Raw genomic sequence first — 25848 nt, forward strand, 5'->3', positions numbered from 1 at the left:
TTGGTAAATTAAAATCGCCACCAACAATGAGATTGCCAGCATGTGGGGTATTATGCAAAATTTTTGTAATGGATTTCCAAAACGCTGGATCATCAATATTCGGGGCGTAAATATTCATAACATACAAATCATGTTGTCCATCCGATAGTTTAGATAAGAGCCAACGACCCTCAGAATCATGGTCAGAAGAGAGAATTGATAGCCCAGAATTCCTTGAAATTAACGTAACAACACCATTTCATTTGCCAGAGGCATCGGAACATGAAACATCCGATACCCATTCCTTCTTCAAAAACAGCGCTTCTCTGCTAGAGATCTTGGACTCTTGAAAAAGAACTAAATCTGCAGAGAGGGACTTACAGTAATCCAAGATTTTAGACCGTTTCACCGGGTGATTCAAACCCTTAACATTAAGGGATAACACATTTAGACCTGGCATGTAACGAAGGAGGAATCAAAAGAAGTCAACACTGATAACAGAAAAAGAACGAACATGAAAAATATAAGGGACCAACTGTTAATCAAAAGAAATTCTGTGGGAGCAGTCATGTGGGAGAACCAGGAGAAAGAAAGAAAAAGAAGAGATGAAAATAGAATAGAAAGGAGATAGAGAGGAGGCAGGAGGGGAGGTCTAAAAAAGACCCATATCATGCAAGGGAGAACGTGGAAGAAGCGAGTAAGGAGCCCGTACTAGGAGCATAAGTGGGTAAAAAGGAGTAGCCCAATACTAAAAAACAGCTATTGATAATAAGAAAAGCAAGGAACCAATAACACCGGAAAAAACAGGATTATAGTGCAAGTACTAAAGTGAAAAAGAAGAGAGTACTTCAACATCGAATGGAGTAGCAATATCTTGGCGAAAGTAATATCTATACTAAGCAACAATATCAGAAAAAATAGTAACAGTGCAGTTACGTATGAAAACACTAACCAGCATATATTATTAAGTGAATAGAATACGTATTATAAAAAGTTACAACATGGTTAAAGAATAACATACACCTGCATATGAATACACTATGAAGTGAATTAACAGAAGTAAAAAAAGAGATGCGTGAGAGTGGAAAAAAAAAGTATTGTAGATAAAAAGAGGGAGAGAATAGATGGAAGAGAACAAGTACAGTAAACAGGAGAGCAAATAAAGAAGAGAATTGAGCATCAACCATAATATAAGAGCATCTTCTCGGAAAATATATGTGAGTAGAATTGTAGTGAAAGGAGTACTAATACGCTAATCATATAAGAGAAGTCTTAATCAGTAGGTACATATAATGCAGGTAAAACGCATATTCAAAATAGTAACATCATAAATGAAGAACAAATTATGACAGTAAAAGAGAGGAATATGAAACTAAATCGGTAAAGGAAGAGAATAAAGAGGTAAGGGAACTTGGATGAAAAAAGAGAGGGGAAAAGACTCGGAATAAAAGAGGAGTGACAATGTTGGAGAGATAATCAGGAGGAATTGAAAAAGGGACGACAGGTAGGAAGTAAGAAGAGAAAAGAATGGAAGGATAAGAAAAAAGAGCTGTCGTAGGATAAACAGCAAGAACATGTAGGTTGTGGAAAATAAGGAAGGATGAGAACGTCGAGAATAGTATGAACGAAAGAATAGAAACATTAGGACGAACAGTGTCAGGAGAATAAACAGACATGTAAGTTAGATGGGGTAAGAGAAGAGGCATCTAGCCATGAAAAGTACATCCAGAGAAAGAAAAGAAACAGTTCAAGTTCCTGAGGCACCAGGAGTCTGTGAAGTTGCTCTTTGGATTTCCATCTCTATCTCCAGCTGGTTGTCCAGGAATGTCGCCAAATCCGCCGGTTCATCGAAGACTCTGGAACGACCCTTATGTGTGATGCGAAACTTGGAGGGGCCAGAAAACGAAAAAGGAATGCCCATTTCCGTGAGACGTTTTCGAAGGTTCAGGAAGCCCTTCCTTCTTATGACTGTGTCTCTGGCAAAGTCCTGGGAAATGGAAATGCGATGGCCATCCCAACTGAGTTGCTTAACTTTCCGCATATGAGAGAGAATCATCTCAGTGTGTTGATGTCTCAAAGGCTTAAAAATGACTGCTCTTGGTTGGGTTGCTGCTTTAGGTCGAAACGTTGGAACACGGTGTGCTCTTTCTATTTCAAAATCTCTATGGAATGATATTTGAAGTGTATCCGGAATCCAATGAGATAAAAAGTCTATCATAGAGGAAGATGATTTCTCCGAATCTTCCGGTAGACCAAAAATGCGTAGATTAGATCTACGGTTACGGTCCTCCTGCTCAGTGAGATCTCTGCGCAATGCCGCCATTGAACGTTCCAAGTGGTTGAGGGATCTGGATTGTTTCTGCATGCCATCCTCTGCAGAGCTGATTCGCGATTCAGTCGCTGATACACGAAGAGAAAGAGCCTTAAAGTCATTCCTGATAGCAGACACTTCCACTTGTAGCAAGTCAGTGTTAGTTTTTGTTGACTGCGCAATATCATGTACTTCATTAAGGCGCGTTAATATTGTGTCCAATGTGGAAGCAGTGTCCGACTGAGGAGCCTCAGGCGTCGGAGAGAGTGACTTAAGCCTTTTCAACGACGTGCCAACATCCTTAGAGTCTTTGTTGGTCGAAGACCGATTCATATTGACAATGTTGAAGTAGTAGACTGTAAAAAATACCACTTGAGGAAGAGTGAAAGCACAAATCGTGCGCAGTGACTCACAAATAGTAAAAAATAGGAGAGCAAGCTCAAAATGCGCTATGATATTCTAGCGGTGACAGTGTGAGCAGAGCAGGGGAGCACCGTAATGAGTTGGTAGCAAAAATGTCGACACCTCTATGGAAGAAGCGGACTGAGAGAAAAATAGCGTGATAACAGCTTAAAGCCCAACCAAGCAGCAAGAGAGTAACATAAAGAAGGCAAAAATGTTACCAGTAGTGGGCGCCGTGGAGGAAATGCATTAGGCGGACCAGCAACACAGCAACGTTATATCCGCGGCGGCGCCTCTGAAGTAAAATGACAGGAACGTCATGAGCGGGAAGATGGCTGCCGCTCGTGAGGAATGCGAGCGCCTGTGAAGCGTGAGGCAGAAATCATGTAACCGGTGGCCAAAACCTCAGGAAAACAGCGTCAATCAGTTCACCACATGTTCCGCTGATGAGGGTTGCTTTTTCCGTCAAGAAGGGCAGCAAGAGACGGAGAAAATCGCTCGACGGGACAAACTCGCCTCGGAGCTCAAGCGCAACACGCCATGCTGAAGCGGCGCGCAAGCCACGCCCCCGGCCCTCATTCATTTAAAAAAAAACTATTATGTGTTGTCATTCATGTTAATAGCCTCATTCCATGTCGGTTGTTGCTATTAAAAGTGACCCACAGTAATTTGAAGATATATAATTACCCTAGTTCTTAGGGTTACAGGGCTGACCCTGTAAGTTGACATTATGTGATTGTAAAGGCATTACCACAGTGGGGATTGTGCTTCAATAATTCACAGAAGCACCAGTCAGATGTTATACTTCGAGGGACAATACCTCAAATTACTGGATAATCAATCAAAAGATAACACAAAAATACATTCAATAATGGAACCTGATGGAACAAGGACTCGTAAAAAAGAGACTTGCTTGAAAGCAATCTTCTCATGTAACTTTAACCCCGTACTAAACCTGTATAGTGGAAATAATATGCACAACACAACATTTACGAGAAAAGACGAAGCTTGCCTATGTGTTTTACTAATAAGTAACTCAAGTGAAATCCTAAAATGTTTTGTGCGCATGCGTTTACTGCATCTACGTAGTATGACGTACCTTTTGCTTGGAGGGAACTTTCTGCATTTGCGCAGTAGTTAACAAAACTCACATGCTTGCCACCTGCTTGCTGAAAAACTAAACCCAGCTATTTTACTAATGCTAATGCGGGGAGAGTAAAAAATAAGTAAATGGGATTAGAGTAGAAATAGGTGGGATACAGTCAAACCATTTATTTTTTATTTTAATATTCGCCTTTTGACTCTTTCAATAGTGCTTAATATGGGCCTAGCAGAGTTAACCACAGTCTATTCCCTCTCATTCTACCGCACATGCATAGTGCAACCAAGCTGGAAGACGTGATGTCAACTTGAACGTAGTCCAAGGTTGCGAATAGATACTTTCCTGAGAACCGGAACGACAGTCTACTGAAATGGATGCAAACCTGCAGACTTTATGATTTGTGACAATTACAACGTGAATGCGGGTGGGAATAAAGATTTATGCATAAAAATTAAGGGGTGGGATTTTAAACAAAAAACTGACAGGAAATAATGGGAAATAAGCATGGTGTGATGATCACCTCCCCCTTGCCTGTCTAATCAGAGTTAGTCATTTCATAAATTTGAAACATTAATGGGTGGTACAAGCATACAGAAAAGTATAATTGAGGTAGTTCTTAGTTAGTTAGTTCCAGACAGAGATGCTGAAGCAGGAGACCGGGATGCTGTCGGAGTGATCAGTGATGCTGAAGAAGAATTGAATTGCTGAACAAATTATCCTAAGCAAATTAATTTAGATGAAGATCACAGAAGAATCTCGAGGAGGAAGAGAGTGTCAGAGAGGGGTGCTATGCAAGCATCGGTGATAGAGAGGTCGTCTGTCCTGTCCTGATTCCTGTCCTAATTCCTGTCCTGAAGCCTTTGTTCACCAGATCTTTTGGGCACCCTTACCAATTCCAAGGCCTGGGTGTTGGTTTTCACACCATTCTAGGTAATTATAATGATATTTCTGTGTATGCGCTTATGTACTTTTCTGTCTATCCTCTACCTTTCATGCAGTGTCATTGCAAAGTATAAATTAATGCATCTGATTGATTGTTTGAATCTTCCTTCCTGTTAGAGACAGAGCCTGTTCTGTACTGTGTAAGTGGTTCACATGAATTTAATCTGAGATGAAATTTAAAATACATTCCAACTCTGTCATCATTTCCAATGCGTAAATAAAATTAAAATCTTATGTCATTTCGCAATCAACTAGTTCAACTAATGGCCCATTGACCAGAGGAAATAACTCTTTGATCAGTGAAAGATTAGTTAGGGACCAGAAATAACTAATCTAGATATTTACAAAAACATGACCCCAGCCGTTATTGCCAGTTTGTTGTGAATTAATTTATGGGGCCAGGTGAGTATGTGTTGTTGGATTACCTGTTGCTGGTAACCCGCTGGATCAAACCTATCAGTGCTTTGAAAATGTAAGAACAATTTGTAGAAAGTAGAGCAGAAGGCATACTAGTCTAGTAACAAACGGCAGCACTGTATTGTAGTACCTTCAATTTATTCTTTAAGAGGACGTGTAAGTGGGAACAGGGCAGGAGTTAAGTTGTCCAAATTGGGGATAGAGAGAGGCAGAAAATATTCCTTTATTTGCACCATGACAAGCAATAATTGAATAACTGAAGTGGATTTTTGATGGGCTCAGCTATATAATGGGAGAGAATAGTAACAATGTGAAATATATATATATATATATATATATATATATATATATATATATATATATATATATATATATATATATATATATATATATATATATGCTGCATACTGTATCATTTGAGGGACAGACAACTTAATATTTATGGCAACATATGTTGAATGGTACCTGGAGACAATGGGGCAGAGGAGCAAGTAGCAATGCTTTTGTACTTCAAGCAGGAATCCCTTGAACAATGATTTGTTCCACCAACGGTTCTGATCAGACATGTGTAAGGAGTTAGTCGTTACTCCAACAGAGATGTACATTTATACTGAAAGCATTAATGTAGTTTGACTCTTTTATTCAGAATGTTATCAAAATTTTGAGTACCATTTTCTACCCGCTATAAAAATAATGCCCTGTACCGGAACTTGGGACAACTTGGCTGATACATGTTAGACGAGGAACTGTAACAATCATCATCAAATTTTGATAAACGATAAACTTCAGCTGGAGATGCACAATCCGTGGGAATATAGATAATTTTATGTCTATCTAAGCAGAAACACAATATATGACAATTATCACAACTTTTTTGTGGCACAGATTCAAATATTTTGAAACGAAATCTCAGAATCTATTATTACATGCATAATTTGGATTAAGGAATCAATCGTGCACCTCACAATGACCTACCTTTGTTAACAAATTCTTATCAAAATACTAAAATAAAAGGTGGGAAAGTTGATGGCAACAACAGGAAATAGCGAAGCAAGAGAAACGTTTTTGACTTGAAGGGCAACTCTGATCAGCATGTAACTGCCAGAACATCCTAATTTTTAGGTCTCGCCTATGAGACATTTTGTGGGTTGCTATACCGAGAAATCACTGTGGGCTTACTGTCTGCCTACTGCATCCATTGGTTGGCTTCATTAACACTCGTTTACTTGCTTCTTATTCGATTACCTTCCTTGCTCTTCTTGTGTTTGTCCCTACACTAAAGAATGGCTTCTCTACCATCTTTTTGTATGGCTGACTTGCATCCTTCCGCTGCTCACTTTTGCGGAACTACTTTTTCTTTTTTGTTAAGGGCACTGTTGGAGTGGATGGGCTTTCTAGTTCTCTTGCTAGTGCAGGTTTTCCCCTAAATACCCACCCCACGCTCTTTATTGCTCTCTCCCTCGTGTTCTGCTCTGTACCTCCCTCATTTGCTACTTTACCTCTTCCTTATCCTGTCTCGCAACACACAGCTTTATTTTGTTCCTCACCCACTCCAAGTTTCTATCACCTACACGCTTCTCCATTGCTCCCCCAGCCCACCCCTCCTGGACATTGATTTTTCTTTTTAGCCTACATTTTTGGGGAGAGCCCATCAAGGTGCCGCTATCTACGTAGTGTTCTGCAATGAAAAAAGTGCTGTCCATACTTACAAATATTTATTTTTAATTTCCCGATGTAAGTGGCATCTGCCATCTTAGATCAACCACCAAAAATGTGTATCTATGCCGCTCTTTAGTTGCATGAATGTGTGGGAACAGCTATGCGTGCATGTCATAATGGATCCATACATCTACAGAATGAAGCAACCAGAAACAGCAGGGACATCATCTCACCTTTTTTTCTCTATTTTTGCCAATTAACATTTGATTTATGGACAATGCTGTATGACATTAGCAAAAAGCATTGGTATTGCGAATAGGTGCACAAGGCGAAACCTAGTGGCTTTGCAAATGCGTAGGGAAAGAAATCTGCGAACCGAGAAAAACATGCCTGAAGCAGACGCACATGTACCAAAAAAAACTGAAGGACTGACAATTGCAAATTGTAACGATCTAAAGAAAGCTATGGATCAATAAACTGACAAGAAGCACCTGAATTCAGGGACGTGGAAGGAAGGGGACCTTTCCTACAGAAGACAAAGTTAGGAAGGACAGAGTGATAGATGTACCAACATTAGGAATACCGGTTTCCAAATTGCGATTCTCTCCGAAGCGCAATTAGGAAATCGGTATTATTATTGTATGAAACGCGTCTGAGATTCATTAGCGATTTCTAGTGGGTCGCAGATAGACTTGCCTCATGCTTATTAATGAGGTAGGTCGGAATTTTAGACTCATTAGGAATTGCAGCCATTACAGGGATGGCAACCTGCGGAAGTGATTGTTTTTTGATGAAGCAACATTTTTTCTTTTCCGTAAATCCAGCCTGTTTTCCTTAAAGAAAAAAAAGGGTGTATATAAAAAAGTAATGAGTAGGTAGTGGTCCTGCTCTTATAAAAATGTTTTTATTTACATTCTCATAGGGGAAGGGGCCCCCACGGGGCACCTTCCCCTTTGCAAATGGGTTGCCACCAGTTTTAAGCTATTTTGCAACCAGAATTCGGTCACAAAACAGTAATACATAACATACTGTTTCGGTATTTGGAATGGACGCCCTAAACACTCCAAAATACTGAATCGTAAATGCAAAATGCGATTCAGTAACAATTTACTGTAGCACATTTTGCACATTAAAAAATAATTTTTCTGGTAGCAAACAGCCCAATTCTGCGACCAAAAAATGCTTTGCACATCTGGCCAAAAATTCAGTGGTAGATCCCAGAAGAGCCGTGCCAAAAAAATAACTTTCTGGTTTAGTAACATTTGACTATTTTTGCAGACTGAAAAGAAAATTTGACACTGCCATTGACGCTGAATAAATGTCCCAACAAACATTTTTGATTTGCATACATATCACTAACAGTATCACTTAGTTGTACAATGAGAACAGAAATAGAGCTTGAGGGGGATCCATAAATACTTACAGTTGTAATATGCAAACTGCAGGTAGTTAAATTGTGACGGAAGGAAGTCTTCAATTGCTTTATTCCTTCCGGGCTGCATGGCTAATTCCAAAACACAATTCTGCATGCAGTTCAACACCTGCACATAATGATCTGGAAAAAAGTTGTAAATGTAAGAAGTAGTAAGCAAACACAGTAAATTATTTCACAGCCTAATTTCTACTTCACATATGGAAGATCCATGTCAAATGTGCCACACAATAAAGCAGGCATGGTCTCTTCTCTGAACCCAATTGGTCTCTTTTCTGAACCAAATCTGGTCTTCCCTCTGAACTCAAATTGCTATAAAAATGCAGAGGCTCAACTTGCAGTTAAGACACATTGCAAGAAAGTGTATTTAATGCTGTGTGAGGTGAGAGCTGTACCATATCAGAAGAAAACCGATAAGTGGTACTTTTCTGCCCAATTTGTATTCAGCCACCACCGATTTCTAAAGGCATAAATGGCCATTCTTGCTGAGGAGCCACTCTTTGTGTCCCACGTCTACTTACGCACGGGTTTCGCAACTCATCAGTTGCGGCCAATCGCCTTCTAACCATACCTGTGATACTCTGGAAGAGGTCAGCATTGTATTCCAGATAGTTGTACCCTTCATAGTCGTACGGCCCCTCGCAGATGTTTCGACATTCGGTGTCTGCTTTGAAATACTCCTCCAGGGCCCTTTCGAAATGTTCAAGAGCTGGAGCAGGTTCCTCCTCTGTGTAGAACCTCACCCCAGTCCGGAACTCTTCCTGCAAAGAGAAGCAATCAAGTACAGTTATTCCAGGACACAAAACATTTACCGTCTGTGAATCTAGGGCAGTGAAAAATGTACAGGTTCTTTTCGTTGATTTTATTATATGTACAGCAAAGATACATAGATACCAAACTGACCTTAAATTGAGAGCACCTTATTGTTTAATTAATTAACCCGTCATGGACTACTGTGAGGCCTTTCCACCAGGACATTGGTCAGTCAGTGACTGCCAGAAAGTTCGCTAGAGAGTAATAATTGAGATATAAAATCAGGGGATAGGGGAGAGGGTGTGGCCTAATGGCTAGAGCAGTCAACTTCGAAGTTGGGGAACTGGGTTCGAGTCTCGGCAGGGACACTCCACATCTTCTGATTCTGGGCAAATCACATAATCTCCAAGTGCCTAACCAAATGAATGTGTCCGTCTGCAATGCAACTGGTGCTCATGTAAAGCACTCAGATACCTTCAGGTGGAGTTCGCCTACATAAAACTCCCCCCCCCCCCCCCCCCCCAAAAAAAATGTGTCTCAACCCAGCACAACTGAGGCTAATCAATGGACAGCATGCAAGGTGAACTACAAGGTTGTTCTTCTGGGCCGGGTCTGCAGAAAATACAACCAGTCATGGAATTTTAATCAGTTCTTCTCAATGAGGAGTGGAGGGCTCCAAGAGGCGACGGTCCTTTAACTCAACCACTGCACACCTCAGGGATGTAGGGTCAGACCTCCAAATGGTGAACTGCAAGTCACACAAGGTACATGTGAACAGCTGAACAAGAGAGAAGGCTCCTAATGTAGATGTTGTCTGCAGGCCTCGATCTGGGAAATAAATGTCCTGGTGGTGTTTGCGCATTGAGCATCTGGGAAAGTAGTATCTAGAGTTGACCGCTCCTCTTTAAGCAGGTGATAACAGGCAGTTTCTTGTTGTGTGGCCCCAGATCCTCACTGTACAGGGTAATCCATAATTGGTCTTAATAGTCAGAATGCCTTGAATTATTGGTTTTGTGTCATGCCCGCTGCGACCTCTAGAAGGATACCAACCATATTTTTACCGTAGAATACACAGCAAACTCACAAACCATATAGTATCCAAAGTAAAGGAAGATAAACTAATCTCATTGTACCTAGAGTCTTATGGTTGGGCTTCATCCCTACATGGCAAATTGCACTCCTGGTTAAAGTTCTAGAAGCTGTTAGGTCACACAGCATGAGCAGAGAATAAATGCATTGATGCTTTGCCTGCAAGAAAGAATTCAATCTGGATGGACCGCGACCGGGATAATTCTTGCTGCGAACCTCTGCTGATCCCACAACTAAGTGAGATTTTTGTGGATTTCTACATAATTGTACTAGCACGGCAGATTTGTTTAGTTATACACTATGATGTTTAATTGGCCCTTCAAATTTCACATCAAGGTGAGGGGTATTTATGATAGATCTGTGTAGCAATGATTTACTTTCTCTGAGGATAAACACTTTCCAGCATTAACGGTGAAATTGTTGAAATTGCTGGGGTTTTTCCTTATGTGTAGTTGCAAGAGTAAACGGCATAATCACTGTGTAGCTTAACTGGGGCCCATTATTCGACACGTATTGTGAGCTCCTGCGGGCAATGACAGCACACACCGACTTGACAGATTTTCTCAGTGTGAATTTGTGTTGTATATTTAGAAGGCCATTTTAGACTGGTTGTGACCTCCAAATTCCAGTTTTTATTTTGTAGTGGCAACTCCGGCTTTGAGGACACCAGTGACACACAGGATAACTCCTGCCGGATTGGTATCAAATACTGAGCTCGAGGTAGGTCAAAGTACTGAGATGTGGTCAACCTAGACTACCTGATTTAGGTTACGTATACATGTTTGACAGGCTTTTCTTTATTCTATTAGGTTCACAGGGTACATGGTGCTTTTCACATACTGATAAGACCGTGAAAATTATAGGAGAGGATCAAAACGTCGACAAAACTCAGTGATTGTCTATTAATCACAAGGAATCAATATTTCTGAACTTGTAATATATGGAATCAATTTTTATCCCAGATTGTATTGAAACTGTGAGGATTGCTTTGTTTTTATTTTTAGAACACTTGCACCTCTGAGCACTGCGCCGCCTTTACTCACAAGGAAATGTTCTTACATTTGAAGAATACAATTTTGTGAAAAGACAAGGACGGTGTAATTTGCCTGCTTTTATGTCATAGATTGTTTTTCTTAAATAATACCAGGCCCTGCAAACATGGCACAGACCAGCATGTGAATAAGACCCACAAAACAGATGTGTTTGTTTCTTACGCGATACCCTGGTTCCATTTTTTGGAATCTGGGTATTACATAAAGGATATCACAGAAAGGGTCTCAATGTGACAAACGGTTTGTGTCACAGCCAGTGTGACCACTAGAATGAGACCAACCATATTTTTACTGTAGAATGCAGAGCACACACACACTAACCAAACAGCATTCAAAGTAAAAGGAAGAGAAACCGATTACCCAGAGGCTTAGAATGACCAGTCAGTCAGGAGGAAAAAGGCCTGTGCATTTGTAATCAATACAAGCTGACACCAACTGTCAATCTGCCTATAGCTTGGTGGGGCCAAGTAGCGCCAATTTATACAATGGGTGGATATACACTTCAGTGAGCACCACGCTTCCTATAATACCCAGTACACAACTTTACAAGGGGAAAAGGAACAGAAGTGTATGGATCAGCGCATCGTGAGCTCATGATTTAACTCCACAGCGTAGGAGCACACTAGGTTATACAGAATGCTCAGGATGGAGGTTCAAAAGTACTGTTCAATATGTTAGGTAGGTATTTCGGCCTAAAACTACAGAGCACATTTTTGGTAGCATCTTATGTCATTTAAACTTAACTTAATATGCATTATTTTTTTAATTAACAAGACTTGCTAATGAAACAAGCTAGCAGCCATCACAAAAGAATAAAACCTATCTAAAAAATAAATAAATAGAATTAACACAAATAAACACCTCAGATATTAGAATGGAATATTTCAAGTTGCGGCTGGCATTTTGGTGATTAGGATTTTTGAATGTTTAACAGGAAATTCCAAAATATGCCTTCAAGAAACATGATGTTCACATCTGATATACTTAACGTAAAATGTAACTAAAAGATTAGGGTGTTAACTGGATTTATCATCGAGTGACCTGGGCTTGAGTAAGGGTACCACGCGGGTGGACGGCATCCCCCCACTTATTTTACCGGGGGGACGCCGTCCCCCTGCCAAACAGCTGGACTTCACTCTTTGGCCTCACAGGGACGAGGAGCTTGGCACCTTTCGTGACGTCACTTCCTGTCGTGACGTCACTTCCGGTGACCACGTCCCCCCACTTCTTTTTTTACGACTTGTGCCCTGCGAATAACTGAAATATGGCTCCTGTATCTATCGCTCTAGGTAACGACTTGTGACTGCAAGAAATATTTCCATTGATGTAACTTCTTTTTATTGTAGTTCTTACCTACCTTCTGTCTCACCTACTATTGTTTATCTCAATTACCCTTGTAATATAGATCACCCACACTCACCAACAAATAAATAAATAAAACCCTAGCCATGCTACTCTTAAATTTAACTCCAAGTACCTAAAAGGAGATATCAAATTCAGATCGGTCCAGCACTACACTTAAAATAGGCCACTATTTCTACACACAGCTGGAAAACCATTATCAATATTTAACAAGCATTTGCAATGCAATCGGTCTCGCATTAGGAAAGTTTGAGCTAATGGTATTGTAAATGACATTTTTTTATTCATGTTTTGTTTTTTAAAATAGCAAAATTAATAGCTCTGTTATTTACAATGCCAATAGTTAAAACTTTCACAAATGTGACACCTATAGCTTTTGTAATGCAATATGTGTTGTATTTACGTGACTTACATGTATTGATATTCCAAATAACAATGGCTTTTAATTTTTTTTAATAATGAATACTTAAATAAAAGTTATTGTAATTTATAATGGCAATAGCTTAAACTTTTGTAAATAACTTTTGTGAAGATTATGTTCAGTGTATTTTACTGGGACGAAAATCCAAGAATAGAAGTGAAATATTAACATCTTTTTGTTACATTTGTAATAAAGCTTGAAACATTGAGGGAACATATTTGAACCAGTTGTTGTTGAATGGTTGCACAGATTGATGATGTGGTGGCGCTGAGTGATGTTGTGGTAGTGAGAGGGATGCTGTATGCTATGCTATGTTTTGTTTTGCTATCCTATTCTTTGATTTGTTATGATATGCAATGCGGTGTTTTGTTATGCTATGCTATGCCATGTTTTGTTGTGTTTTATTATGCTATGCTATGCTTTGTTTTGCATTGCTATTTTTTATGCTATGCTATGCTTTTTTGTGTTTGGTATGCTATGCTATGAGAGGCTGTGTAAGGGTGAGGGGGTGTGAGGGTGAGAGGGGTGAGAGGGTTGTGAGGGTGAGAGGGTTGTGAGGGTGAGAGGGTTGTGAGGGTGAGAGGGTTGTGAGGGCGAGAGGGTTGTGAGGGCGAGAGGGTTGTGAGGGCGAGACGGTTGTGAGGGCGAGAGGGTTGTGAGGGCGAGAGGGTTGTGAGGGCGAGAGGGTTGTGAGGGCGAGAGGGTTGTGAGGGCGAGAGGGTTGTGAGGGCGAGAGGGTTGTGAGGGCGAGAGGGTTGTGAGGGCGAGAGGGTTGTGAGGGCGAGAGGGTTGTGAGGGTGTGTGAGGGGGTGTGAGGGTGAGCGTGGGTGAGGGTGTGAGGGTGAGTGAGGGTGTGTGAGGGTGAGGGGGTGTGTTGGTGAGGGGGTGTGATGGTGAGGGGGTGTGAGGGTGTGTGAGGGTGTGTGAGGGTGAGTGAGGGTGAGGGCGGGTGAGGGTGTGTGAGGGTGCGAGTGTTGCGAGGGTGTGTGAGGGTGAGTCAGTGATGTCTTTTAGCCATGTGTTATGGAGTGTTTGCATGTGGTGTGTAGTGGAATTATGTGGGTTGGATTGGAATTGTAGCAATGGTGGCATGCTGCGCTTTAGATGAATATGTTTAAAAGTAAAGTGCACCATACTGCGATTGCTACAATAGTTAATTGTGGATGCGTTAACAATTGATGTGTGCACTGATGGCTGGTGGTGTGTGTGCCTGTAGAAATTGTGCACTGATGGCTGGTGGTGTGTGTGCTTGGTGGAAGAATGCACAGACCGCTGGTGGTGTGTGTGCCTGGTAAAAGGGTGCACAGATGGCTGGAGGTAGGTGTGTGTGCCTGGTAAATGCATGCACTGATGTCTGGTTTTGTGTGCCTGGTGGAAGCCTGCACTGACAGCTGATGATGTTTGTGCCCGGTGAAAGCGTGCACTGACGGCTGGTGGTGTTTGTGCCCGGTGAAAGTGTGCAGTGACGGCTGGTGGTGTGTGTGGTTGTGTGTGTGGATGTGTGTGTGGTTGCGTGCGCGGTGGTGAGTGTGTGGTGGTGTGTGTGGTGGTGAGAGTGGTGTGTGTGGTCTTTTCCTGCGCACTCACTCTTACTCTGCAGTCATTCTGAACTCAGTCTGCACTCACTCTGCAGTTATTCTGCACTCACTCTCACTCTGCACTCACTCACACTCTGCACTTATTCTGCACTCATTCTGCACTCACTCACACTCTGCACTCACTCTCACTCTGCACTCATTCTGCACTCACTCTGCACTCACACTCACTCTGCAGCACTCACTCTCACTCTGCAGCACTCACTCTCACTCTGCAGCACTCACTCTCACTCTTACTCTGCACACACTCTCACTCACAGCATTTCTGAAGGAGGCAAAAGTAACACTTCCCATCTCTTATTTATTTATTTATTTATTTATTTTTGACACTTGTAAAGCGCTACTTATACCCTTAGGCGTCAAGGCGCTAAAACCATTATTGAAAGGGTGGGAAAAAAAAAAAAGAATAGACAGGAGAAAAGAATGAACAGGATGACAGTTAAGCATGGTTAATGGGAAAACAGCCAGGTTTTCAGGAGTTTACGAAACTGAAACAGCGTAGCACTCCGTCTGATGTTGAGAGGCAAGGTGTTCCAAAGTCTGGGGGCTGCCACAAGAAAGCGACGGTCTCCCCAGGACACTGTTTTGGTGCGTGGAACAGACAATTGATTAAGAGTGGCAGAGCGTAAAGCTCTTGTCGGTTTGTAAAATTGAAGTTTGTCTCTCAAAAAATGTGGTCCTTGATTGTTAACTGATTTAAAGACTATACAGAGAGCCTTGAAGAGGATCCTTTTTTGTACAGTCAGCCAGTGAAGGTCTTTTATGTTTTGGGCAATAGGTTCAAACTTTGTTTTGCCGGTAATGAGACGGGCTGCTGCATTCTGTATAGTTTGAAGTTTTGTGATGACTCGAGATTGCGCATTAAGAAATAAACCATTACAGTAGTCCAGGGATGAGAGGACAAGAGCCGAGACCAGTGTCTTAATCGCAGGTTCGGGTAGAAATGGACGAATTTTGCGAATCATTTTTAGTTTTAGGTGCGCTGTGGATGCTGTCTTATTGGCGTGATCCATAAAGTTCAGTCCATCGTCGAAGATAACCCCCAGATTCCTGACCTTCGAGGTCGGTGTGGGAGGGGTACCAAAGGTCTCTGGCCACCATCTGGTGGACCAGGCTGGGGACAAAGGACCGAAGACAAGCACCTCAGTTTTCTCTGAGTTCAGCTTTAAACAATTGGTTTCCATCCAGTCTCCTATATCTAGGAGCCCTTTCTTAAATTTTTCAGCTACTTGCTCTCCGTCACCCTTGATCGCCAGCACTAGTTGGGTGTCATCAGCGTACGAGGTAAGGCTCATCCCATGAGCTTTGATGGTCTTAGCTAGGTCCGACACATAGATGTTAAAAAGTGTCGGACTAAGGGATGAGCCTTGAGGGACACCACAGGGGGCGGAGAGTTGTGCTGATTGAAAGGGTCCTAGGATGACCGCCTGCGTTCTATTGGCAAGGAAGGAGGCTATTAAGTTTTTGGCAGAGTGACAGATGCCAAATCCTTGGACACGGTCGACCAAGATGCTGTGGTCGACCGTGTCAAAAGCCGCTGAAAGGTCTAACAGAACCAATATGGCAGTGCCACCTTGGTCCCTGATCTCCCTGATGTCATCCGCGGCTTTAATCAGGGCGGTCTCAGTCCCGTGAAATTTTCGGAACCCGAACTGTGTATCGTCCAGGAGCTGGTGAACCTCGATGAACTCAGAGATCTGGATGTTCATGATCTTTTCGATGGTCTTAGCAATGAACGGTAAGCTGGCAATTGGTCGATAATTTTTCAGCTCATTTTTATCGAGCGAAGGTTTTTTTAACAGAGGCTTTAGTAGCGTGTTTTTGAGTGAATTAGGGTATTGGCCTGACCGCAGTATCAGATTACAGACATGTGTGAGAGCCGGCAGGATGACTTCTAAAGCTGGTCTGAGGACAGATAGGGGACAAGGGTCGAGGGGTGAACCTGATTTAATGGTCAGAAGTGTGTTTTTTATTTGTTCCTGGGTAACTGATTGAAAGCACGGAAAAACATTAGCTGAGGAAAAGGTGACGGAAGATGTGGCGACAGAAAGTGATTTGGAAGAAAATGCTTGGTAGATGTCATCTACCTTGGTGTAGAAAAAAGATGCCAGAGCGTCACAGAGAGATTGTGACGGGGGAGGCGTGAGGTCCGGTGAGTTGCCTGATAAAGCTTTAGTAATAGAGAATAGTTGTTTACTAGAATTCCTGGCCTGCTCGATTTGGTCCGTATAATATTCTCTTTTGGCCTGCGCTATCATACTTTTATATAGGGCAACAGCTTCCCTGTAGGTAGACTTACTGACAGCATCATAATCTTTCCTCCAGGTTCTCTCCTTGCTGCGGTTTATCTGTTTTTGTGTCCTAAGTTTGTCATTGTACCAAGGAGCGGAGGGTTTAGCTCGGTTGCTGGAATGTTCCTTGGAAGGGGCTGATTGGTGGGATGCCTGACCAATCCAGTCATATAATTGCTGGAGAGCTATATTGGGGTCATCAACGAAATCTGGACAAGTTTGTATGAGTGTAGACTTGAAATTTTCTAGATTTATGTTTTTCCAGTCTTTAAACGGTAGTTTAGGAACCGATTGGGAATTGTTATTATAATCATTGCAAGTAGCAATGTTTGCAAAGATTGCAAAGTGGTCTGTCCACTGCATGGGCAGAATGCTGGTGATTTGGAGTCCTTCTAAATTGGAAAAAATAGGATCCAGAATGTGGCCCGCTTGGTGTGTGGAGGACATGACAAGCTGTTTTAACCCTAGATTGCCTAGGTCAGAGGTGAGAGCAACGGAATCAGCTAAGTGATCTAGGTCTAGATGAAAGTTCAGGTCACCGAGGACTGTGAAGGTAGTTTCTGTGGCTACAGATTCCATTATAGAGTTTAAGCTGGACAGAAAAGTAGTCTTTGATCCCGGGGGCCGATATATTAGCATTCCCTTAAAGTTAAATGAGGGAGAAATGTTGATAGAAAATTGCATGGCCTCACAGGCGGTGGAAGGAATGACGGTAGTTTTAACAGGGTATGTGTCCCTGGCAATTATGGCCAGCCCACCCCCTCTTTGTTTGGGCCTATCCTGACAGTAGGCCTTGAATCCTGGTGGCACAGCGATAACCAGGTCTGGCTGTGAGGATTTATCAGTCCACGTTTCAGTGATGAACAAAATGTCGAGAGAATAGTCAATAATGAGATCAAATATTTCCTGCCTGTGCTTCCCAAGAGACCGGGCATTGATAAGAGCTATAGAAGTAGTATCACCTGCATCATAGTTGTTTGGAGTGCCCACGGTTTGAAGGGGAGGAAGAAGGGGGATGGAGTAGAGGCAGTGAGGACAAACGATGGTCGTGTCTTTATGAATATCTGAGAGATTCCTTTTTAGACAATTAGATGTGTCAGGTGGACATAAGGCAAGTAAAGTATGTCTGGAATATGTTATGATACTTGCCGATACATTTTTGGCAGGATTTGTGGCCCTGGGCCCGGTCCCGGCGCGGACGGGCGCAGACGGGCTTGCCTCTGGCGCGCCTCCGGCGCGCCGCCGGCGCGCCCGCCCGCTGCGCGGACGGGAAGTCTCCGAGCTTTGGCACTTTACGTCTCGATCCCTTCCAGATGGAGAGGGGCGGCAGCATCTGTCGAGAGGGGGAGGGGTCCTCTAATGAGAGGGTGGGTGAGAGGAGGTTCTGCACCTCAATGTCTGTTGTTGAACCGGCCCAATCCGCATGTCTCCACTGTGTACATGTGGACAGTCGGGTCAAGCACATCACCAGATTGCACATGAGTTTAGCATGTCACCCCAAACATCAACAGGATTGTGCAAGGGGTTAAGTACAGCCTCTTACAGTCTGCATGAGATAACTACAGCATCACACCATCCTACGGGATTAAACAGTGGGTATTGACCACCATGCCCTCCTGGGGATAGTACAGAGGGTTATAACGCACTTCACTACAACCTCCTACAGAATAGTACAGTCAGTAGGTTATTATGCATTTTGCCACGGCCAGCAGGATTATACAGGGGATTTAGTATACCCTCCCGTAGAATTTACATGGAGTTAAGCACATCAGTGCATTCTCCATCTAAATAGTACAGGCCATAAACACATCACCATACCCTCCTGCAGCATGTTCATTTGGCTAAGTTCATCATTACTCCCTCCTTCAGGATGGTATCGGGGGTTAAAAACGTGACGTAAATGGCAGAATTGTACAGGGGTAAAGAAGATCACCGTGCCCTCTGCGAATTTTGCAAGGGGTTACATTAATTCAATACATTTTGAAACGTGCTGGTGAAGTTCCACAGAACAGTGCTATGGTGCAAGTTAAGCACATCACCTTCATCTGCAGGAATGTACACAGATGGCCATGCGGCTGCTGCGCAGAGTATATCGCCACTTATGTAGCCTACATATCCTGTGCATGGGCTGAAGAGAAGCTGGTGCAAGATCACGGGGCCACCATGAGAGGTGTGGGGGGTCTGCACTGAAACATGCGTTCTATCTAAGCACATACTGAAGTGCTTTTCGTGTGCTATACATGTGACATACCATGATAATAACTGTGAGCCAATTAAATGTTACTAATGACATCTGCTAATAACTATATGTACAAGGGTATTAGTGCAATTGTGAATTGAATGGTGTGAGCACGACACATTCTAACTAACCGTCTTGTAAGAGGCCCATGTAATGAGATATTTCATTTCACTCGTGTGATATAACCTCGTGCTCAGAATCACCCTGGCAGGAACCCGACGTGCACTTCTGCAAAGAAAAATACGCTATTTAAACGGCTTTGAGGGATAGACATGGCATCCCCGGAAACTCGCCGTGTCCCTCGCTGCACTCAGTAACGATAAAAAAACAGCATTGCACACTCTGGGCATCTGCATACATCACATGCATGTATATTCGTGAATATGTAGTGTTTGTGTACACACAGATTTCTTTTAAATAAATACAGTGCTGGCAGATTAACAAATGGTTGCCAGAATCAAGGCTGTGCACACAGTATTTTGTAAGGATGACGGTAAATACGGTTGATAAAGTCTCTGGGGCGCCCACCTCAAGCAGAGGAAGCTACGGCGACGTGACTTAGTTCAGTGTATCTTATGTGCAGATATGCGCAGGGGCCTCCCGGACTCCCTGCTCGACGCGGCTCTCAGGTATATGCCCCCCTCTTCCACAGCCCTGAGTCACGCTGTGGTTGTGGCGTTACAGAAGAGCCGCCATTAGTCCAGCCGTCCTGGAGTTGACTCGCGCTATGGCATCAATGCGCTGAGTTCAACGATTCTTTTTTGCATTCTCTTGTGCCCATGATATTGACGGGGGCTTTCCACGGTGCGGGCTTGCCCCGGTCCCGGCCCGTGACAGTGAAGCGCAGTTGGTTCACCTCCTCCCGGTCCATAAAGTGCAGCACACTCAGCTAAAACCTCCCAGTAACTTGAGATCGCCTCGGAGACGGAAGCCGCGAGTGGTGCGCGCACACACCATATGAGTTCAATGATCGTGCCCGTGCCTGTGCCTGAAATGCGCGTAATAGACAAAACAACACACAGTAAAAGGCCTATAGCAGGCCGCATATTGAAAATCACACGGACGAGCCGGAGGAATGTGCAAGCCTGATTGTGGGGCTCCTCACACCGCAGCTCCCAGCCCACAGGCGTGCCTCCTGAAATTCCCCGCACACCTCCCAGCTCCAGCGATAACACACACTCGCTTAACAGGGGTCCAGCGAGCGCTAACGAAACTGAAACTTCCAGCGCATGGCAGTCAGAAACGAGCAAGGCATGCCGGGAATGACGTAGGCAAAAAACCCAGAGTGACAATTGGGTGAGAGCCTAATACGTCAGACCGACGCTCTGCTTTGAGACTTGCCGCCCGCTATCCACCCGCAGCTATGCACAGCCCCCCGCCATCTCTAACAATGATGGAAGCCCTGCGTGTGCCCGGTGAGTGGGGTTGGGAGGGTGTGTGTGTGTGTGCGCGTTTGTGTGTGTATGTAAGCCCCACGTATGTGGGGAGGGGAGGAAGGGGATGCGTGTGTGCGCGTGGGAATGTGTGTGCGCATGCGCCAGTGTGGCTGTGTTTGCGCATGGGAATGAGGCACGAGAGGGGCACGGCGTCGTGCGCGCCCACGAGGTGAAATCTGCGCTCGTGCACCTCTCATGTCCACATTCCCAAATACGGGTAACAATAGTTGTCTTGCTGACAGCAATCAATGCTTTCGCATTGAATGCAGGTCAGCTCGACCTAAAAATATGAAAAAAAAATGATTCGGGCTAATGTATAATTTTTTGCATTACAATATCCCTCCCTAAAAGCCCAGAGCAGGAGAAAAAGAAATTTGGAATATTCTCCTGCGAACCGAACCCCACTTTATCAACCAGTTTTAACTGCCCTTCAACACCTCACCACTCACATCAAATACAAACGAAGACTCACACCCACCTGGCAACCTGTCAAGGGAAACCCGCAATGCCCACTCCCATCTAAACAAGGTACACTCGTGCCATACTCTCCACCAACCTTATATGTAAAGAACAAGAAATATGCAATCCATATCACTGGTCTATCCATATCCCTATAGTAATAGCTCTAGATAATACTGTCCCCAAGCCTATCATGACCCAGCAAAAATCCAATCCCACTTAACTAATCGACACATATACCCTACTTAACACCATTTAATTCAATTAATTTACCACTCATTTTTTAACATATTAAAAATTGAATTAAATATTTTTTTAACCAATCACTCAAACAGAATACCCAGAGATGTGGAATTCCTATAGCCCGACGCCCAGGACATATTGTTTGGGGTCAAGGGCAACAAGTTTTAATGTGTATTTTGTCCTTGGGACAAGTAGGCCCAACCCCCTTTAGCACAAACGCTTTGGCTGCCAATTTGCAGTAGCACAGTAAGGGCCAGGAAAGGCACTGCCTGAAGTTAAGTTATTATTTGTGTGCCTATACTATTGCTGTTCAAACTTGTATTTATGGTTCATTAATTGAAAGCCTCTATTATTAGGGTGAGTGCTCTAAGTAAATGTAAGTTCTGATCGCACTACTGGCAATGGTTACAGTATAAAAATGTCTACTTCGTTTCAAAGTTTAGCAATATGAGGCTATGCATAATGCTCCCAGAATGCTCTCTGATTAGATGCATATATTTGCAGAAGTTTGAGAGCAAGATGAATGACTCTTTGCTTTCAATATAAAATGTTCCTAAAAAAAATAAAAGTAGGAAAAAAAATTTTTTGCTAAACTACTGTGAAATTTCAGGTACCGTTTTTTTGCAGCATCATTTAGTAAAATGTGTTGATGCATGCTAGTATTTCGCAAAAATATTCATATTGGAAAATCAGTGTAACCAGTTTCAATAGGATTATGAGAAACAAAAATAAACCAGCATTGGCAAAGCCAGTAGGTCTGAAATTAGTGATCAGCTTTTTAGTTTTGCCAATACGTGACTTGTTTTGGCATGGTTTTTGTAAAGCCTTCTTGATGTGAGAACTGCCGAGCCCTCACCATTATAACAAATGTTGGCAAAAGTAACAAAAACAATTGGTCTAAAAGAAGCACACACTGCCACATTAGTTACTGCCACTGAACAAAACTACTTTGCGTGTCAATATACTCCTTGAGAAAGAGCTTAATGCCGCCCCTCACAGTGAAGTCAGCCGATACAGAGAGGGGAGAGAGAATTTTAACAAACACAAAAGGTTGTGGTTAACGCCAGACCAAATTAGGGGCCCTATTATTAAAGAAAGTCTCAAAAGTGCACACTTGGTATATGTCCTTGCATTAAGTGCAGCTGTATGGCTTTCGTGAATTTACAAGAATTTATAGAAGTAGGGCAAGAAATGTACTCCTGGAAAATATTTGTGAACTGCAGTTTATCATGAGCAAATATGCATGTGTAGATTTGCTCATGCGAAAACCAGAGTGCTTGCAAGGTCCTTTTCCCATCAACCACTTTTTTCCCAACTTTGGCAGAAGGTTAACGTCTGCCATTGTCAGGAGTAAATTTCTAACATTTCTCAGTATGGGAAAAGATTAGAGAAGAGATGTTGAAAACCCTTAAAACATGCAAGTTAGTAGATTTGCACAGACTGAAAGGGCATTCCAACCCTGGAACTATTGCTTACCACTACCTTTAATCCCAGTATGTAGATCTGCAGAAACGTGGCAACATACAGGGATTGCTAGTATTCAAAAACTATTATGGTATGAGCCCTGGCATAATCAGAGAGGCTATATAAGAGCTCTTATATAATGAGATTGCTGCCATAATTTGTCGCCGAACCACATGGCACCAAAGGGACAAGTGGATTTTGTTACAGGACAAGTAGATTTATGAAGCAACTTGCCCCATGGACAAGTAGATATTTTAATAAATTCCACACCCCTGAATACCAACCTCCCGATTTATGCTAGATACAGTGAGTGCCAACCTAAGAAAACTTCAGTCCACCATTCGGTCTCACAATATGATTCAAACAAAGTCGCCCTCACAAAGGGACTCCTACACATAAGGACGGCTCAGCTCATTGAGATTTCAGCAATAAAAACCTGATATGTAACATTCCTCCATTTCCGAAATATCCTCATTCTCACTAAGCAAGAGAAGAATTCACAAGGAAATCTGAAAAAGCATAAACTCGCCCTCACCTTTCCCATTAACAACTTCCAGAGATACTGATAAATCTGATAATCTCAAAAATCTACTAGCCATTCACCGTTATGCCCAATCGAACAACTGCTAACAAAGCCCATGGGCCAACTGGAACATGACTTGATACTCCACTGTGCCCTGCGAGAATGTTGGTCAGCAGCATTAAACTCCAAGTGACCATGCTACATGAACCAGAATAATAAACTTGGTTCACCACATCTTCCCAATGTGTCAAGGGCATTCTCCCATCAAATAGTTACTTGACACAAAGAAAGTTTATGTGATGGAGTTGCATACATCCGCAGCTCCACTGTTAACCATTAATATGGCCCCTGTCCTCCCATCCACTTCTCAATGGCTTATATTAGACATAAAACTAACTGTATCATCTAAACACTTACATGTAAATGTTATTTATCAACATACTGGATCTAACTCTTCATTTGCTTTGCTTGACTTAATAAACCTGGGGGAAAAAATCTCTTTATTTGTAGAGCAATGTAATGAACACAGGACCATGCAACGAAGGCCCCCTCTCGTATCTTTCTTAAAGACTTTAATCTCACCCCTTTCCTCTGAAACAACCATCTGGTCCAGCGCTGTCTCTAGCGAGCATACAACAAAGGTGCCAACTGGACCTAGGGATTTCTGAACCCTACATTCTGAAGTCAAATGCCCCACCAGTCAATAGTGAATTCATTTCTTTTATCATCCCAGGTAATCTCCTAAAAATCCCTTCAGGGAGGTGCAGGTTTTAAATCTGCTAGGGCAACGATTGCATTATTACAGTGCCCCAATAACTCGCTCATGCACACAACCCAGATCAATGCTTTCATGTTCTAGACTTGAGGTTTTGCAATACAAAGTGCCCCATATCTCTTCAATAGACAAGACTTGTAGTTTTCATGACAAAGTGAGACTGCCATATTCTTGGACTTTGGTGAAACGACGAGGCAGTAAGAGACCCAAGATGGCACCCGAGGACATAACTTCCACAGCCAGGCAACAAGAAATGAGTATCAGTCCCATCTGCCTCTGTCTCAACATTAATCTGAACTGTCAAACCTGCAAAAGTACCAAAAGTGCAGGTTTAGTGATGCCACGTATACTGGTTCACGAAATGCTGCAACCAACCACTAAAGTCCAGCATCTGGCCTATGAGCACCGAAGGGTATACATAAAGCCAACAGCGCCACCCACTTAACAGTCTTCTCATATATTGGAGTAAAATGTCATCTGGATGAATTGTCTGATCAAGAGAGCGGTGCAAATCAGCAGGATCAAGGAAATGGAACAATCTAAACCAAAATGTATCATTTATCCTTACACCATCACTAAACCTATACAATTTGGATTTCCCCAAAGCCTACCGCATAGAATACGCCTAAACCAATACTTTACAGTCTAACCCTCACTCATAAACCTTTCTTAACCAAAAACCTACCCCTTGTTAGTGGATTTAAACTTTTCCAAAGGTCATTTACATTACTTACCCTAATTTATTTCAGTTGAGATAATAGTGTTGAGGTAAAGGTTACTGTTAGGATGAAGATTAAGAGGTAATAGTATTTCAAGGCAATGAAAAAGCGGTAATAGGATTCAACAGGCTGCCTTTCAGTAACTGAGGGTGTCATATTTCATGTGCTCAAATGAGCAACTAGAAGTTGCTCCACACAGATCTTAAAACCTTTCAAGCTCTTTGTCTGAATACCTGATTAAAGATGGACAACAGTGAAAATAGGTTTACAAAATCTTTAGGATCATGGTTTAAAGTGTGTGAAATATTTTCCACGAACAGCATCAATGACATCCATTGAAGCAATTATTGGGAGGTCGACGCTGTGCCTTTGCTTGAGAGCGAATAAGGCTTCTATTCCCATGAGGAGTCTCCAGAAGAGTAGCTGCCCTCTGTCCAAAAGCAGACGAGAACACCCTCCACAGCAGTATAGCCACTTCTGGGGTCCTACGCAAAACAATGTCAAAAAATTGGATCAATGTTACCAGTTCTGTCTGATAACAAAAACTGTGGTTTCTAAACGCTTCCCAATTAACTGATAGGAGCATTGTTTCCATTCCTGTGTTACCAACCTAGGATTCAAGCACAATGGCCCTGGTATCTAATAGATAAAACGCATTTAAAAGATACTAGAAATTGCTGCAAAACAAGCAATTTGACAATTTGCTGGGGAGAGATGCTGTAAAAAATGGACCCAGTATGAGACCTACTGGCATGCAGATCCGTATGCAGGGGTGTTTACATCACTACAAATATTACGAATTTACACTTGAAGCTGCTAGGACGCGTACTGTACTACCATTGGGGACTTTAGAATAGTTAGGGTGTGCGATGAACAATGTTTGGGATATATTTAATTTTCGCTCACATCTTATTTTTAAAAACCTGAAGTATCTATTATGATGATGAAAATTCCTTCCTGTAGTTCAAGAATAACATATGATAAATTCGAAATAATTATAAAACTCTTTGTTTGTGTTTGTCCTGCCATTTGGGGGTTCAGGGAGGGCATCTGCTCTACCACCTGCAGATATAAAAGGTTCTCTGACAGGCCCAAACATCCGTATTCCAAAAGAGCATAACTCAGTGGGAGGGCTGAGAGACACCGTGACACTTTCCTGCTCTCCAAAAAGGCTACAGATTAT

The 25848-nt window shown here is 42.6% G+C and overlaps 1 protein-coding gene across 1 annotated transcript in view; it reads right to left on the reverse strand.

Annotated features, from left to right (window-relative positions):
* P3H1 (prolyl 3-hydroxylase 1) overlaps positions 1-25848 on the reverse strand; it is a 227291-nt gene that overhangs the window by 138422 nt on the left and 63021 nt on the right. Inside the window, exons 3-4 of the mRNA XM_086922172.1 lie at positions 8816-9005; positions 8236-8367 (exon numbers count right to left, since the gene is read on the reverse strand). Of these exons, the coding sequence (XP_086778298.1) occupies positions 8236-8367; positions 8816-9005 (322 nt within the window). The remainder of the gene's footprint in view (positions 1-8235; positions 8368-8815; positions 9006-25848) is intronic.

Source organism: Lissotriton vulgaris, chromosome 5 (assembly GCF_964263255.1).
Source record: "Lissotriton vulgaris chromosome 5, aLisVul1.2, whole genome shotgun sequence".
Lineage (NCBI taxonomy): Eukaryota > Metazoa > Chordata > Amphibia > Caudata > Salamandridae > Lissotriton > Lissotriton vulgaris.